This window comes from Scylla paramamosain, unplaced genomic scaffold, assembly GCF_035594125.1.
Source record: "Scylla paramamosain isolate STU-SP2022 unplaced genomic scaffold, ASM3559412v1 Contig9, whole genome shotgun sequence".
Taxonomy (NCBI): Eukaryota; Metazoa; Arthropoda; class Malacostraca; order Decapoda; family Portunidae; genus Scylla; species Scylla paramamosain.
This window is the reverse complement of record NW_026973674.1, coordinates 55,001-72,459: the sequence shown is the minus strand read 5'-3', so window position 1 is coordinate 72,459 and position 17,459 is coordinate 55,001. Positions and strand designations below refer to the sequence as shown.

At 39.4% G+C, this 17,459-nt stretch overlaps 1 protein-coding gene and 2 long non-coding RNA genes across 34 annotated transcripts in view; 1 reads left to right on the top strand and 2 right to left on the bottom strand.

Moving 5' to 3' along the window:
- Positions 1–1,452: 1,452 nt before the first annotated feature.
- LOC135096941 (uncharacterized) lies at positions 1,453–12,926 on the bottom strand. Of its 30 annotated transcripts, none has more exons than XR_010265197.1 (8): positions 12,866–12,913; positions 12,450–12,530; positions 9,034–9,226; positions 4,445–4,557; positions 4,185–4,293; positions 3,896–4,047; positions 3,193–3,323; positions 1,453–2,730 (listed from the first exon to the last, which is right to left on the bottom strand). It is a non-coding gene; the product is annotated as an uncharacterized LOC135096941 (long non-coding RNA). The 30 variants fall into 30 exon arrangements; XR_010265201.1 differs by having other exon boundaries at positions 4,185–4,285; XR_010265199.1 differs by lacking the exon at positions 9,034–9,226 and having other exon boundaries at positions 4,181–4,293; positions 12,866–12,926.
- LOC135096939 (uncharacterized) lies at positions 7,558–11,554 on the top strand. The gene is made up of 3 exons (XM_063998712.1): positions 7,558–8,727; positions 8,986–9,243; positions 10,062–11,554. Exons 1-3 carry the CDS (start codon positions 8,179–8,181, stop codon positions 10,347–10,349), a joined length of 1,095 nt encoding a protein of 364 aa, XP_063854782.1. The 5' UTR covers positions 7,558–8,178; the 3' UTR covers positions 10,350–11,554.
- A 1,760-nt stretch (positions 12,927–14,686) lies between the features above and the next one.
- The window catches only part of LOC135096920 (uncharacterized), a 23,640-nt gene continuing 20,867 nt past the window's right edge, over positions 14,687–17,459 (bottom strand). For 2 of the 3 annotated variants that reach the window (XR_010265171.1, XR_010265169.1), the window contains exons 3-4: positions 16,836–17,039; positions 14,687–16,333 (exon numbers count right to left, since the gene is read on the bottom strand). This is a non-coding gene — a long non-coding RNA (uncharacterized LOC135096920). The remainder of the gene's footprint in view (positions 16,334–16,835; positions 17,040–17,459) is intronic. The other variant, XR_010265170.1, reaches the window with a different exon arrangement.

The window sequence follows — 17,459 nt, the reverse complement described above, 5'->3', positions numbered from 1 at the left end:
TCTCTCTCTCTCTCTCTCTCTCTCTTTCCTAGGGAGTGAGGAGGGCTGGGGGTCTCTCTCTCTCTCTCTCTGTCTTTTATTTGAACAATTAAGAAGACTTGTTGATTGTGGCCTTTGGTAAAGTTATCTTTGTGGTGTATAACTATTATTAAAGCATTACTGTGTGTATCTTTGTGGTGTATAACTATTTTTGTGGTGTATAAAGTTATCTTTGTGGTGTATAACTATTTTAAAGCATTACTGTGTGTATCTTTGTGGTGTATAACTATTTTAAAGCATTACTGTGTGTGGTATAATAAATATTAATATTTTGCTAAGATGTATAACTATTTTAAAGCATTACTGTGTGGTATAATAAATATTAATATTTTGCTAAGATGTATAGGCATATATCATTAAATCAATGTATAAATAATAAGCAAATAGATTAATAAATTAGAAAATTATATGGTTATATATATACAGTATTTGTATTATATATATACAGTATTTAATAAATTAGAAAATTATATGGTTATATATATACAGTATTTGTATATATATACAGTATTTAAAATAGGAGAGAGAAAAAAAAGTTATAGTTATAATAATGAAGAAAAAGAATAAATGAAAAAGGAGAGAGAGAGAGAGAATGACCTCTTTTTCATCTATTCTTTTTCTTCATTATTATAACTATAGAAAAAGTTAGACTAGTGGAAGACAATCTTTCCAAAAAGTGAGTCAGTGGAGAGCTAATTTTAGGTTTATTATAATAGTCAGTGGAGAGCTAATTTTAGGTTGAGAGCTAGTTTTAGGTTATCTTGTCTATTATTATAAAAGACAGTGGAGAGCTGTCTTTTATAATAGAGCTAATTTTAGGTTATCTTGTCTTTATAATAGACAGGAGAGCTAATTTTTATTAGACAGTGGAGAGCTAATTTTTATTAGACAGCTCTCAGTGGAGAGCTAATTTTTTGCTAATTTTTATTAGACAGTGGAGAGCTAGCTAATTTTTATTAGACAGCTCTCCGTCATTATTATAAAGACAGTGGAGAGCTAATTTTATTATAATAGTGGAGAGCTAGCTAATTTTTATTAGACAGCTCTCCCGGTCTTTTAGTTGAGAGCTAATTTTATTATAATAGTCAGTGTGGAGAGCTAGCTAATATTTTATTAGACAGCTCTCCCTGTCTTTTTATAATAGACAGTGGAGAGCTAATTTTATTATAATAGTCAGTGGAGAGCTAATTTTATTATAATAGTCAGTGTGGAGAGCTAGCTAATATTTTATTAGACAGCTCTCCCTGTCTTTTTATAATAGACAGTGGAGAGCTAATTTTATTATAATAGTCAGTGTGGAGAGCTAGCTAATATTTTATTAGACAGCTCTCCCTGTCTTTTTATAATAGACAGTGGAGAGCTAATTTTATTATAATAGTCAGTGGAGAGCTAATTTTATTATAATAGACAGTCTGTGGAGAGCTAATTTTATTATAATAGTCAGTGGAGCTAATTTTATTATAATAGTCAGTGTCTTTTTATAATAGACAGTGGAGAGCTAATTTTATTGACAGTGGAGAGTTAGACAAGTCTTTTATAATAGAAGCTAAAAATAATTATCTAGCGGACCAGTATATAATATAAATTTTATATATAAGTGGAGAGCAAAAATAATTATCTAGCGGACCAAGTGAGGTTAGGTTATCGAGAGCTATAATACAGTATTATCTAGCGGACCAAGAAGTGAGGTTAGGTTATCGAGAGCAGTATAGCAGGTTATCGAGAGCAGTATAGACAGCGGAAAAAGTGAGGTTAGGTTATATAGACTTGTCAAGTAAGAGAGCAGTATATAATATAAATAAATTTTATATATAAGTGGAGAGCAGGGGGTGGGAGCAACCTGGTATATGGAGAGCAGGGGGTGGGAGCAACCTGGTATATATATATATATAGTAGAGAAAAAGACCTATGAACCTATGGATGAGGAGTAGAGTGTGGGGGGAATGCAGGGAGAGCAGGGGGTGGGACCAACCAGGTATATATATAGTGTGGGGGGAATATGAGTAGCATAAAAAGGTTATATGGAAAAACTATAAAAACATTTAAATAAAAACCTGCCTAATACATTTTAATAGAAAAAGGAAATCAGGAAATTACTGAACCCATATTCAAAAGCAGGAAATTACTGAACCCATATTCAAAAGCATCATATTCAATAATAAACACTTAAAATACCAAAAATTCACTTTGTTAAAAATAACAAACAGGTTACTGGATACCTAGAAGAGTCTCTGGAGAACAAGACAACAGATATCCAGGAAAAAAAATTTTATAAAAAAAAAAAAAAAAACACAAAAACAAATCAAATCAATAATTTGAGGAGTCCTCGAACTCTTAACCACAGCTCAGACAGCGAACACAGCCAAGTGGGCACAGCACAGAGTAATGAGGCAGCCACCCATACCATCACAGGAGTGGATAACTGCCTCACTGAATATAATAATATTTTCAGAAAGTTTCCCCACCCAGTCCTCCACAGTCTCCTCACATCTTTGCCAGTGATTTCCTTGTGGACATCATTGTGGACAGCAGTCATCATCTTGCCAGTGATGACTTACGACTACTCATCTTTAGCATCATGGAGTTATAACAGCACTCGGTTCTCCACGTGACACGCAACAGTACTTTCTCGGCCACTCCAAGCACCCATTATTCTCATTTGATTCAGCTTCATTTCTCCAGTTCATCATTCTGCAAGGAAATATTCACACTATCAGAAAAGCCAATATAAATACTAATATATAATACTTATTTTCTCTACTCATTTCTTCTATATGAACATTTCTCTATACTCATTTCTTTTCCCTATCTGCACCTCTATATTCATGTCTAAGGGAATGGTACCAGGGAGCCTATCACCCATCCATACATTTCTTTCTGGGATCCAAAACTCCAGTGACTTGCTCCAGGGGAAGCAAGTCAGTCACCAACACTAATAGTAATCAAATGTGCTCTCTCTCTCTCTCTCTCTCTCTCTCTCTCTCTCTCTCTCTCTCTCTGGCAAATACTGCAATAAAACCTTCCATGAACACAATTATCAACTTTAGGTCATCACCTTGTCTCATCCCCTACACCACTTGATCTATCATTTATTCACATACACACCAAGTCACTCATGTCTCCAACACTTGAAGACCTGTATCTCACACACACCCCAGTCAGTCAGTCTTGGTCAGCTCACAGCCTTGCCAGACTCCCTTCAGCCCAGTAAGTGAAATCCTTGATGTGCCTCTTGGTGACCATTAGAGATGAGTAAGGCTGCACAACTTGTCAAGGTGAACAAACTGCAAGGTATGGTAGTCAAGGTGAACAAACTGCAAGGTATGGTAGTTGTTTAAGTGATTTCAAGGCACCACTAAATATATCATTACATTTGATACATGCACACATCAAATACCATAGGAGCAATGAAACGTTACACAAAAATCTATTGTCTCTATATACCAGGCTGGCAATCCTATAAGGTTATGCTATAAGTATGCTGTCAGTCTTTGCAGGGCTATCAAATTGATGGAGAAGGAATTTAACCAACTCACTATGACAGAATTTACTGGACAGACAATTTACTCAGTCTTTGCAGGGCTGTCAAATTGATGGAGAAGGAATTTAACCAACTCACTATGACAATTTACTGGACAGACAATTTACTCAACTTTCAGTGTTTATCCTGTTAATGTACTAGTCCTACAAAAAACACCCTTAAAAACCCACCTAGAACATTTTGAAGGTAATCAGTTAAAGCATACAATTTCAGAAAATTTTTACCTGCTCAATTTGTCACACTGCCCTTTTCAGTCTGAAGCCTTCTATGCATAACACTGAACACCAAGACCCATCAAGCCATCTCACCACTCACCAGTAGCCTCCCATCCATTTCAGGTTGACGGAGGGGCAAGCCAGTCTCTCTTATGGAAAACAACAGCTTTGAGAGACGCGCTTGCTAATTGTCACTGCAGGTGGGCCACTCTCCCCTGCCACAGTCCATCACCACACACTGCATCAGAACCTCTGGAGAGTGACAAAAGCATCTGTTTAGTTAAAGAACCAGGTCTTCACTAAGCTGTTCTAAACCACATGCAGCAATATTTCATCTGTATAATTAATCTCAATGAATGACAAACCCATATACTCAGATAAAGACCTACATGACTTATGTTGTCAGACTTTCAAGTCAGGCAGACATCACTCAGACTTTCAAGTCAGGCAGACATCACTAAGCCAGTCAAGTCTTGGTCAGCTTTTAGCCCTGCAAAGCTGCCAGGTAGCCAGATTTAATGAATTAAGAAGCAATAAGCAAACAAACATCTCAGACAAGCTGATAGTACTGGCAACATTTTGAATTACTCTTTTGGGCATTTGAGTGTTCTGGTGAGCAGTAAGGGCCCCAGCAGTATGTGGTAATCACCTGGGGGGGTCATGGCAGCCTGCAGCCATCACCACTAATCCTTCCTGCATTTCTGGCCATCACCACTAATCCTTCCTGCATTTCTGAAGCTTGGCCACCACCTTCTCCAGCCCCTGAAATAATTGAGTTAGGTTACCTTAGGTTACCTTAGGTTGTGTCAGGGTGTGAAAGGGTGCTTTTGGGATTCACTCAAAGACAGAAGACAAATTAACAGGACACCAGTTCAATCACTAGCACAGTCACCATTATTAGTCAGGCTGCCTCAGGAAATGTAATAATGTACCTATCACATCTTAAGACAAAAATGAATAAATAAAATGATCCATCATACATTGATATTTTATTTAAGGGACAATGGATGATTTTTTGGGTTAATCATAAACTTCTCAATCAATCTTCATGAAAATTTATTGACAATGCTAAGATACCTACTTACGTGTGTAGAAAGTTTGATTTTTTGGGTTAATCATAAACTTCTCAATCAATCTTCATGAAAATTTATTGACAATGCTAAGATACCTACTTACGCGTGTAGAAAGTTTGAAGATGGTACATGGAAAAGAAAGAAAAAATTAAAAATGTAGAAAAAATACTAAAATTCTAAGCGAACTTTGACCGACTAAGGCTTTGAAGCTAATGAAGACAAGTTAAGATATTTTTGAAGAAAGTAATCATTGCTAAACAAAACAGAAGCTTTACTTTTCCAATTATATGATTTTTAATGACGCAAATAATAAAAAACCATCAACAAGTGTCGCTGTGTCTATAAACTCGGCATTTACGCCTGTATAAAAATTCCATATCACACTTATTAAAAAAAAAATCATTCTATCTTATAGAAAATTTAATGACAGTGAAAAAAAATTATGTAAATACCGTAAAAACTGACGGAACAGTAGCAACTTAAAGCACAATAACTTACTTTTGAGAAAAAAGGATTTGTTGACAAGACAGTGACAGTCAGAAGCCTCCAGCTGCATACTCATAAAAACTGACGGAACAGTAGCAACTTAAAGCACAATAACTTACTTTTGAGAAAAAAGGATTTGTTGACAAGACAGTGACAGTCAGAAGCCTCCAGCTGCATACTCCAAGTCTCTTCGCAGGTTCTTGTTCCTCATCTTTCATCTGAATGGGGACTCCATCGTCTTGTCCATGTTCTGCAGATATTTTTCCATAGACAATGTAGATTCAATGCCAAGCAGGCCAGCCAAGTTGCTTTCAGTGTAGCCGACATTGTAATTGCATACCGCAGTTGCTGCTGTGAAGTCCACCAACATTTTTGATGCATTACAATGTTTTGGGCATATCCTCCATATTCTTGAGTGTAGGTGCTCATTTCGGTTTTGAGTTATGCCCTGAAGACATCGATTCATCATCTCATCTGTAGTGAGTCTGTCATAGATGGCTTTTATTTTTCTCTTCTGATCTTCTTCCAGACGGAAATAAACTTTCATTGTGGTGTGGGAATGAGGCTGTTGTCCTAAAGCAATGCTTCTGTTGTAGAAGCACCATGATCTTTCACCTTTGGCACACCTGTCATGTTGAGGATTGTCGTCTGTTGACGTGCAGTGGAAGAAACTTGACATGATTTCCTCACGCATTCTCTCACGCATTTCACTAGCAGTTGTGCCCACCTTTCTGCTCAGACTCACTTGAAAATAACACTGCAGGTGATCTATAACTACGTCAGTCAGCTTGTCTTCCTCCCCATGTTGCTGGCTTTTCTGCATCACTTTGTCTTTTTCAAAGCACGAAGGCCTGTGGCAAGTCTTTTTGCAACATGGTTAATGCACTCGGCCTTCACGACAGGGCACTGCTCACCGTAAGGTCCTGCACCTTGATTCATCCCGCACACAGAACGGAATGCAGAGCTGTCACCATCAGACACGAATGTTTTATAGAACATATTATACTGACGAGATCTACGCCACAATGCCACAGCTGCTGCTGCCTCCATTCCCCCTGAGGAGCCTTCATAATTCGCGTCACAGTCATGTTCATCCAACCAAACCACATACTCGGTAGCAGTAATTTCGCCTCTCCATTTGCTTTTTAGCGTTACACTTGAAACATACTTTTGAGCAAACTTCATGATCTAAAATAAGTCTTGTGTCAACATCAATCACTGCACCTACTCCGAAGTTTGATTTGTGACCACGTTTATGCCAAGAGCCATCAAAAGTTGTGCTTACTTGAGGCATGCCATCAACTTGTTCAATATCCTGTTTGCTTGCATAATGATCACACACAGCATGTCTACTCTTTTCCAGGACACTTTTCACTAAGTCTGTGGCAGTATCTGTGATAAACCTAGCATAACGAATGTATGTAGGTCTAGTAAAATGATGCAAGCTTAAAAATGAAATCAGTTTGTCAACACCAGCGTATCCAACACCGAGCATCATGCAGTACACTAATAATGTTGTCATGGGATAACAATGTTCTTTCACTTGCACACCTTTTATAGTATCTGCAATTACGTGACCACATGAACACTCCACTTAAATACGTGTCTATTTGGTGGTGTGTAAAGGTAGCAGTAGCATTGTTCTGAGAACATGGACATAGCATGCTTTCCACAATTTCTTTCACTGTCTCTTCAGAAAATATGGATCGTGTTTTCATCTCACTAGCTTGTGGTTGTTCTTTTTGTTCAGTCACAAGCATGCTTTCCACAATTTCTTTCACTGTCTCTTAAGAAAATATGGATCGTGTTTTCATCTCACTAGCTTGTGGTTGTTCTTTTTGTTAAATCAAGAGATTTTCTTTTCTGTGCACTCCTTGGTTCACGTGAACATAAACACACAGGTGGCGGTGCGTCCCAGGGTTGCCAGGTCCGCGGTTTTCCCGAATTGGGCTATTTTTCATTGGAATTGGCGGGAAGAAAATGGTATTCGCGGGTTGGCGGTTTCTTGGGCTGTTTTTATTGTAGTACGCGGTATTTTGGGCTTTTTATATTGGAAAAATTATTTTATATCGTTTTTTCACAAGCTCAGGCACAGCGCCACGCCAGGTGTGTTGTCAGGTGACGATACCTAACGCGCCTGGCCATCTGCCTGGGTGTGACCTCTTTCCCCTCTCCCCAGGGGGATTATCAGTATTTATCATGAGGGCACGACCTCGTCAACACCGTCGCATGACCTATCCCCGTGACCTGGACAGTATGATGATGAAGCCAGCAGTCTCTCTTCAACCACCACACAGTCACAACCAGCACCTTGGCTATCAGAAACAGTTTACTCTCTGTCGTGCAGTGAAAATGGGCAAGTGGGCTAAGTACGGCAAGAAATACAAGAAAGAATGGGAAAAAGAAGATGGTCTCAGAGAATGGATTTCTGGTGTGCCTGGTGATGACTCTGTTGCAGCGTGCAAGTTCTGCAAAACAACAATTAGAGCCCATCACAGTGACCTTGTCAGTCATAGCTCAACTGAAAAGCACAGAAAAAATGCAGCCCCATTTTCAAACATGAGAACATTTCAATCCGGCATTAGAAAAACAAATGCCAATAACAGCATGAAAATTTGTGAACTGATATTAGCAGCTCACATTGCTTGCCATTCAAGCATTAACACTATTGATCACCTGGCTGAAGTTGTGGGAAAAATTTCAAATAAGGAAATCTCGCTACATAGAACGAAGTGCACAGCACTTATAAACAAAGTACTGGGACCCTCTATGCTGAAGGAACTATGCAGTGATATCGGTGATAATGATTACTCATTGATAATTGATGAAAGCACAGACATCACCACAAAAAAGAAACTGTGTTGTTGTTCGCTATCCCAGCTACTCAAAGAAGAGAATTATCACTTCGTTCTTGGGTTTGGTGGAATTGGAAAGGGGCACAGCTGAGGTGGTCACAACATCTTTACTTGACTTCATAGAAAATCATGCCAAACTGAACGTCAAAAAATGCAATGGTTTGGCAACTGATGGATGCAACACTATGTGCGGGACACACAACTCTGTTATGTCAAGATTTTGTGCATTAAACCCACACGTGACACACATCAAATGCATATGTCATTCATTGCATTTATGTACGTCATATGCAATGCGAAAGTTGCCCTCTCACCTTGAATTCATGGTGTCACAGACATATAGATATTTTTCACACAGCACGCTTCGTCAACAAAAGTATGCAGAACTCTATTATACAATCAACGTGGGAGAACAACCACTGAAGTTGCTGAAGTTGTCAGGGACGCGATGGCTGGCTATTGCACCATGTATAACAAGGATTCTGGAGCAGTATGATGAGCTGAAACTCCATTTTGAGGTAAGTTAATTATCGTTCATGTAACCCACTTGAATTACTTGTATATACGCATTTGCCCATCCCCTTAACCTCTGATTGTTTAGTGTGTGTGGAGAGAGAGAGAGAGAGAGAGAGAGAGAGAGAGAGAGAGAGAGAGAGAGAGAGATATTAACCTTAAGTAGGTATTACATTGTCTAAGATAACATACTTCATAAAGTAGTTATAAAATAATAATAATAATAATAATAATAATAAATAATAATATGTAACTTCTTCCAGATATCCAAAGATGAGGAGGAGAAGAACTACACTGCCGATTTGTTGTACCAGATGTACTCAGATCCTGCCAACAAGTTGTACTTGGCTTTTCTGCAGCCTGTGGTGTCCCAGGTCAACCGGGTTAACAAATTGTTTGAGTCAGACCGGTGCAATGCCAACAGACTCCTGGAAGATTTGATGTCCCTCTACAAGTCCATTCTCCAGCGACTCATGATGCCGCGAACTTTCTGCACGTGGAGAGCTGTGGCAGATTATGATGTAAGTAGCAAATGTGTTTATTTAACACGATTTAGTTTTCTGTAATAATATTACGAATAATGGTAGTAGTAGTAGTAGTAGTAGTAGTAGTAGTAGTAGTAGTAGTATTTGTTTATGATTAATATCGACTTTTTTTGCACACTACCTGATTAATAATATTAATAATAATAATAATAATAATAATAATAATAATGGTAATAATAATAATAATAGAGAGAGAGAGAGAGAGAGAGAGAGAGAGAGAGAGAGAGAGAGAGAGAGAGAGAGAGAGAGAGAGAGAGAGAGAGAGAGATTAACAGGTGGGTGGTGGGTCTGTACTGTTAATCTGATAATTGGCGGTCGCACTCATGGGAATTCCAGAATGTGCCCCACCTTGAACGGATTTCATAAAATGAACAGACTATAGTGCCATTATTGCCACTTTTTCAAATCATTAAACATTATTATTATTATTATTATTATTATTATTAGTAGTAGTAGTAGTAGTAGTGGTAGTAGTGGTAGTAGTAGTAGTAGCGGTAGTAGTAGTAGTAGTATTGTTATATTGTTGTCTCACAGCATTGGCACAACTCTATGTACTCAGGCTATTGTTTTTCTTCGAGGCTGACCTTCAACCTATTCCTATTAGACGAGGAGCTGCTCTGACATGTTGTTAATGGGCCCTGATAACGGTCGGTGTAGGAGTAAACATTCACGTCTCCCCTCCTTATCCTCCCTTCTTCCTATTCTAATCTTATCCTAGCTCTTCTCTCTTCCTTCCCTCTTCTCATTTCGGTTCTTCACATCTATTATTATTATTATTATTATTATATTTATAGGTGAACGACGAACGGAACCATCTGCCGCTGGAAGCTGTGGACTTCGGTGTGAAGTTCTACATCGAACTGGGTCAGAGCAGGTTGGACAGCGGAATTGTTCACACCGTTAAGAAGCACGGGCGTGACTTCCTGATGAAGCTTCTTCAGGAGCTGCAGCAAAGGCTTCCATCAAATATTAACCATCTCCAGAGCTTGGATGCCCTGACCTCCAGAAACCGTTCTCGGAGTGAGGAAACCAAGACTGCAGGAGCTGTCTTTCTTACCAAAATATTCGGGGGATATTGGTAAGCTCGACGGGCAGTGGCAAAGACTTGGCAACTGTCAGCTGGCCAAAAGATGTGATAAACGACTCCGAAAAGTTTTGGTTAACTGTTAACAGCCACCAGGACGCCTCAGGGGAGCGGGATTTTAAGGAGGTAGGGCAGTTTGCTCTGTCCATGCTTTCGCTGCCCATTAGCAATGCCTCTGTTGAACGGGTTTTTTCCCAAATGAACTTGATAAAGAATAAACTTAGGAACAGGATGCGTCCCCGCTCCCAGAAGCCGCCTGACACTCTGGGAGCCGCCTGACGCTTTCGCTTGGCGGCAACAGATGCTTTTGTCGCAATTTTTGCACATTTGCGACGTAAAGCCACGTTCTTCTTTGGCCTAGGCATTGTCTGCAATGCCTCCAAGTTGAAGAAAGTGTACACCAAGAAGTAAAAGCCCGAATAAAGGCAATCACGGGGGCAACACCAGGTTAAGGAGCACGTAGCTTCTCTCCTTCCACGGCGTCAGCCAGCACTGGGGGGGGTATCGATCGCCTAGAGGCCAGCCTCCCCCCAACTCCAGTGTTGCCAACTACCTCTTTTATATGAAGTGACTTCTACAAAAAAAAAAAACGTAAAAACGAAAAAATCTATAAAACAGAGGGAAAACATGAGTAGTAATAGCAAAAGTATTAAAGGGCACGATATAAACATACCACGCCTCCCGGCCATTTAATAGTTAAAAAACATGCTTGGAACCGCAGTACTGCCATGAAACTTCGTGGTGGTATTGCCAAGACCTTTGGTGATTTTTCAGTGCACTTAACAAATTTTCATGAATTTACGGATTTTTCACTGAAAATACCGACGGATGGAAATTAAACTTCCCTTACATTTGGGGTTATACAAGGACACATTTATTTATTTTGCCTTTTCTCATTGCCCAGTGTCACAGGAAGAGGAGGAGGAGAAAACTGACAGGCAGATAAAGACTGATAGATACAGCCAAACAGATAGACAGACTGATAGATTAACAGATGGACTAAGATAGACAGACTGATAGATTTAGATAAATGCCACAACTAAAAACACCCACACAATTAATTAAGGTAAATATTCCATAATGAATTCATGTTTCCCCTCTCATTAATTAAAAAAAATTCAGTATGCCTAAGTGTCATTAATACCACTAGTAAAAAATTAAATAATGAATTAAGTCAATACATAAATAAAATACTATTAGAAATTACCGAGTTTAAATTTATATTAACCTAACAACACCTATTAATCTAACCTTGGTGAAATGAGAAAAAAAATTCAGTAGGCCTAGATGTCATTGATCAGTACAATAAAATAAAAAATGAATTAAAGTTCTTTCAATTTCCATGAACCCGAGAAGACGAGGGATGGTGCAGGAAGACGTTAGGCCTGCACACAACTCCGTGTTAGGCCTACACATGACTGTCCCTGTATTAAGTGCCTAACTACTCCCACTCATCCTTATCCATAAACTGATCCTTTACAGCTCCCTAATGACCCACCACCAACAACCTCACCTGCATCCTTCCTGTTGTAACAAGGGACCACAAGTGCACACCAGGTCTGACCGCTGGCAAATGTAACTAATTTCTTCAAAACTTGCACACTTTTCCAATATTATTTCTTCAAAAGTGGTAAAAGAAAACATTAAGAACAGGAGCAGCCGCTGGAGGACTAGCAGGAGGAATACATAGGAAAGACGTGACAGGAGGCCTTGTGACCTATGAGGAGCAGCAGCTAGAGGAGAAGGGAGGAGCAGCAGCAGGATGAAGGAGGAGGAGGGAGGAGGAGGAGTAAAAGAATTGGTAGGAATGGACAATGCAATGGTGAACATGTTATCCCCTGAATAGGCATTACAGCGGCCGCGCACCTAATCACATCCGCCATACGCAATATATTCACTCACCACCACCACAACCCTAGAGTAGGTAAACATAACTCACCACTGCCACACGCGTCATCACAACTGCAGTACCGTGAACTATAACACATCACCACCGTAACACGCTTATATCACCACTAACAGGCTATGACACGTGTACAAATTACCACAGTCGTTAAATAAATCACCACCACCAACACCTTTACATAACGATCCTTACCTACTTAAGGCACGCGAGGAAGCATGTCACCACCACCGCCGCCACCACCATCACCACCACCACCACCACCACGCCATGCCCCTGGAGAGTACACCGTAAATCTGATTACACCACAGGCTATAATCATCCTATATTCCATTATCAACACCAATACAAAGAAAATATTCCTTAATCTAACACCACACATCATCACTGCACAAGTACATTACGCAGTCGGTCACTGATTCACTATTATTCAGTAGTACACCCTTATTATTCAGTTATCTATACAAATTACTCATTGGTATTCGTTCACTCTTACCTAAATCACAGTCGCTCTCCAAATCAACTACTGCCAGCCGTATCATCCACCCCTTCCAAAGTCACGCCACCAAGTCAATTCAGCCACAAATACACACACACACCACCACACTCACCTTTCAGCTCGCCTGCCCTCAACCGTCACTTCCTGCGTCTGTAGTGAGAATGAACGCGAGTGCCTGCCAGCTCAACCAGTTCACCTCCCTCAATTCCCTCAGGCAGGGTGGAGGAGCAAGAGGAGCAGGAGGAAAAATGACGTACTTCATCACTTTATAATCAAATAAGAACTGATGATATAATCAAATAGAGCAAAAGATGAGGAGGAGGAGGAAGAGGAGGAAGAGGAAGAGAAGGAAGAAGGAAGAGAAGGAATACATTCAGTCCATCACTTTATAATCAAACAAGTGTCAGATAGACAATCGTTAGATTAACTACGCACATTAACCTGCATTATAAAAATTGAATAATAAAAGTAACGTACGATAATCTTTTCACACGTACGAAATCAGCCAGTGGTGGGTGCACGATACGGTAACCTCAGCCTTGCATTACAAACATGAAAAGAAAAATATATAAATAATGTGCGTGACTGGATGAGCGTGAGTCGGCGGGCGTACGATGAGTGGGCGTGTGGGCGTGTGTGTGGATGTAGGGCGTGGGTGTGGACATAATGGGCGTGCGTGGATGTGGGTGTGCGTAGGTGTGGAGATATGCATGGGCGTGCGTTGGTGTGGGTGGCATACAACGTTATTAAGGGTGTGTGTGTGTGTGTGTGTGTGTGTGTGTGTGTGTGTGTTTGCAATGCATGCATCTAACAAATAACTAAAAATATACACAAAAAATACGTATATATATATATATATATATATATATATATATATATATATATATATATATATATATATATATATATATATATATATATATATATATATATATATATTTGATAATTACTAAATTAATGACCGATCCTAGTTAACAAGCCAATTGCCTGTAACCACACCGACCTGACAAGCTTATTAACGTTACCTGCAGTCTAATCACCTTTGCAACTTACCATTGGCTAATCAGCTAAACATTTTCTCCTGGACATAGAAATAATCAGACCTAGCCAGTCTAATCATCAAGTATCTAGCGCTACCTAATCACCCAATCTTACTGAATCAACCTAATTACGGCTTGGTATGTCATATCAGCCCAATCTAATCGTATCATCTTATGTACCTAACTAACCACACTGAGACAAACCTACCCCAATCAGACTTAGCCAGTCTAATCACCCAATCTCGTAAGTTTCATATTAATTTCACTGAGTAATAATTTAACATTTTTTTTCCATTATCATACTCCTTCAACATCGGCTTTCCACAGCTCGGCCCCTCTCTCTCGCCCATAGCAGTAAGCGGGGCCGACTGGGACGACTGTTGGGTATTAGACAAGCCAGTTATGTTCAGGAATTCTGCGCTGCATTTCCACTGAGCTGATCAGATTCTATGAAGCTACACAGGTTTTCAAAGTTGTTTTTATGGTTCTAGTGACAGATTAACAAGATTTCTGTATTATAAACCGTAGAAGTGTATTTGAAAGCCCAACTAATCATCTATGTGAAATTTGAATACAGTAAGAGTTTCACAGTACGTAGCTATAGTCCTAATTATTATTATTTTTTTCTTATCATTGCTATTAATATATCTGCACTTGTGTTTGGTGGCTTGTATTAAGTAAAGTTATATATCCTGTTTTTATTAAAATTATCGCTTTTTTTTCTTTAATTTGTAGTTGTTTGAATGCTTGTCAAGTCTTTCTCTCTCTCTCTCTCACCTACGATCTCCTGTTAATCAGCCAGCCGACGACCGTAGGTGATTAACATACAAACAAACACACACACACACACACACACACACACAGTGTACCAGTCAGGGTTAAAATCTAAACACTTTTGAGGCAGATAATTTTATTAATCTATTTTTACAAATTACAATTTTTAACAATGCGACCAGTTTGAAAATCTTATGACTAATTGAATGGTGATGGTTGAAGCAGTGAGAGGATTAAATCTCTCTCTCTCTCTCTCTCTCTCTCTCTCTCTCTCTCACTCTGTGTGTTTAACAGGTTACACTGGAAGTTAATGAGATTTCATGATTCCAGTGATAGTTTAACAAAGAGAAACAGGAAAAAAAAACACCCTTGAGGGCCTAATTAATCTGTGGCCTTTCAAAAAAAATAAATAAAAATAAATAAATAAATAAATAAATAAATAAAAATACAGGAATAGAACATGCTCAAACACACACACACACGCACGCACAAGCAGCTGGGGAGAGGTGAGTGTGTGGGGGTTACTGAAGAAGACAGGGCAAGTTATGAGCAGAATGTTAAGGGCAAATGTAGAGAGGGACCAAATCTATTCTTGAAATATATGAAGAGCAGGATGAAAATCAGAGAAGGGGTGAACAGGTGAAGGTGTGAGGACCTGGCTGACTTGGCATCATGTGGCCCTTCTTGCACTGAAAAAATAAATAAATAAAAAAATAAATAAATAAATAAAAAAATGAAAATAAATAAATAAATAAATAAAATAACAGATCACTGCTATTAGGCATACCTTATTTAAATACTAACCACTGTGGGACGTTTCCTTGTTCTGCAGCCACTTTCAAACATTGCACTAGCCAGAAACTGCAAAATCTGCCTATCTCCATTCCTGAAGATGATTATAAAGAAGCCATTCATTTCTTGTAGTGGAGTGAAATGTTGCCCATCACAGTGAAAAGTTTAAATGAAAGAGACACAATTCAATGGAAGACAGCAAACATACTGTGACCTTTGGAGGGGAGACAGGTTCACCATGACAGAACAAGGGATAGATTACATTGAGGTACAAGGTGGAAAAGTGAGATAGATCAGAGGAGTGATAAACTGAATGAATAGAAGAACAGGATGGAACACAAGAACCCTCAATGTATGAAAGGTGGTATGAGGGAAGCCTGTCTGGTGATCTCTTCTAAGCAAGGACAGTGTATGGATGTGAATGCAAGGAGTTACAGGTGTGAGTCTTGCAGCAACGTGAGCCATGGGGAGGATGAGGTGGTGGAGCACATGATACTGCAGTGTCAGAAGTACTAGGCGGAGATGTGATGCAAGTGATTTGGAGTTAGGGAGAGTGGAGAGGACAGGATGTGGATGGTGGTGCTGCTTGTAGGATTGTGGAGAGACAAATGAAAGGAAGAAGAAGGCTGTCAATGGCTTCGTGGAGTGTGGCAAGCTAGATAGGGCAGGCAGTGTGAAGGATACGAAACAAACAAACAAACAAACAAACACACACACACACACACACACACACACCTGTATATACAAGCACAGTGGGCAGGCTTCACACACTACCAGTAACAATCATCTCTCTCTCTCTCTCTCTCTCTCTCTCTCTCTCTCTCTCTCTCTTGGAAGTTAAATTTATCAAAAAACTCAAAGAAATCTTGGTAGAGACTTCAGTGAATCTGTGCTCCTGATGGTGGTGGTGGTGGTGGCAGTGGTGATGGTGGTGGTACTTGGAACACTGGCTCTTCTGTCCTCTCATCCACATTCTGAGAGAGAGAGAGAGATCAGAGAGAGGTTAGATCAGGTAAATAGATAGACATTGAGAGATAAGCAGAGATAGGCCTAGTTAGGTTAGGTCTAACTCACCCACACACACCCACATGCAATAAACACAAGGATCATTTTCTCTACATATTATGTGTGACTGCAAGCCCACCTACTCCAATGATTCAAGGCATTTGGCAGGTTAAACTATCTGATTAGCATGATTCAAGGCATTTGGCAGCTAAAAACTATCTGATTAGCAAGATTCAAGGCGTTTGGCAGCTAAAACTACCTGATTCAAGGCACACACACAAACTATTCTCCCCAATGAAACATCCAGTCTATCCCTGTCTGATTCCATATTAAGTATTTGAGCGTAAATCTTCAGAAAAAAGTGAATGGGTACAAGAATTTATCAGTGAAAGGATATATTTAACTTTCCATATGAGAGAATTTAGTCTTTAATTAACAAGAATGTACTTTAATCAATAAAAGACTCATTACCTCTGTCAGTCACTGTGGATCAAAGATGGCTGGCTTTGTTGTAGCACTTCTAAGGCAGAGGTGTGTGTCTCCTCTGCCACCACTGAACCACAGGATCTCAGGACTGTCAGCTATCCATGGGCGGCTGAGGCAGAGGTGTGCGTCGCCTCCCCTGCTGCCACTGGGCTGGGGAATCTCAGGGCTTTCACCTGTCACAATCTCTTTCTGAAAATAAATACATACATAAATAAATAAATAAATAAATAAATAAAAAGGTCATGTCTCTATTTTGTACGGGTGACTCAAGAAAATGATAATTCCTTATAATTAAGTCTACAAGTGTTGATGACACAGCCTTAACACAAAGTACACAGTTTTTGTGTTATCCTTTCAATGAGGCAAGGAAGTGTACAGGTCCATACAATTAAATCTGAACCGCAATCAACACAAAAGATTTCAGCGCCAGCCTACACACCCACACGGCACCCCACATAGGCCTACCTTCCTGCCTACTACCTGCTTCATCCAACATGCTACACATCAAATAGCACTTCCACGGTGTACTGAGGTTGTGACACATTTATTGTCCACATATATATATCACAACACACTAATACACAAATATATATCACAACAGAACAGTGA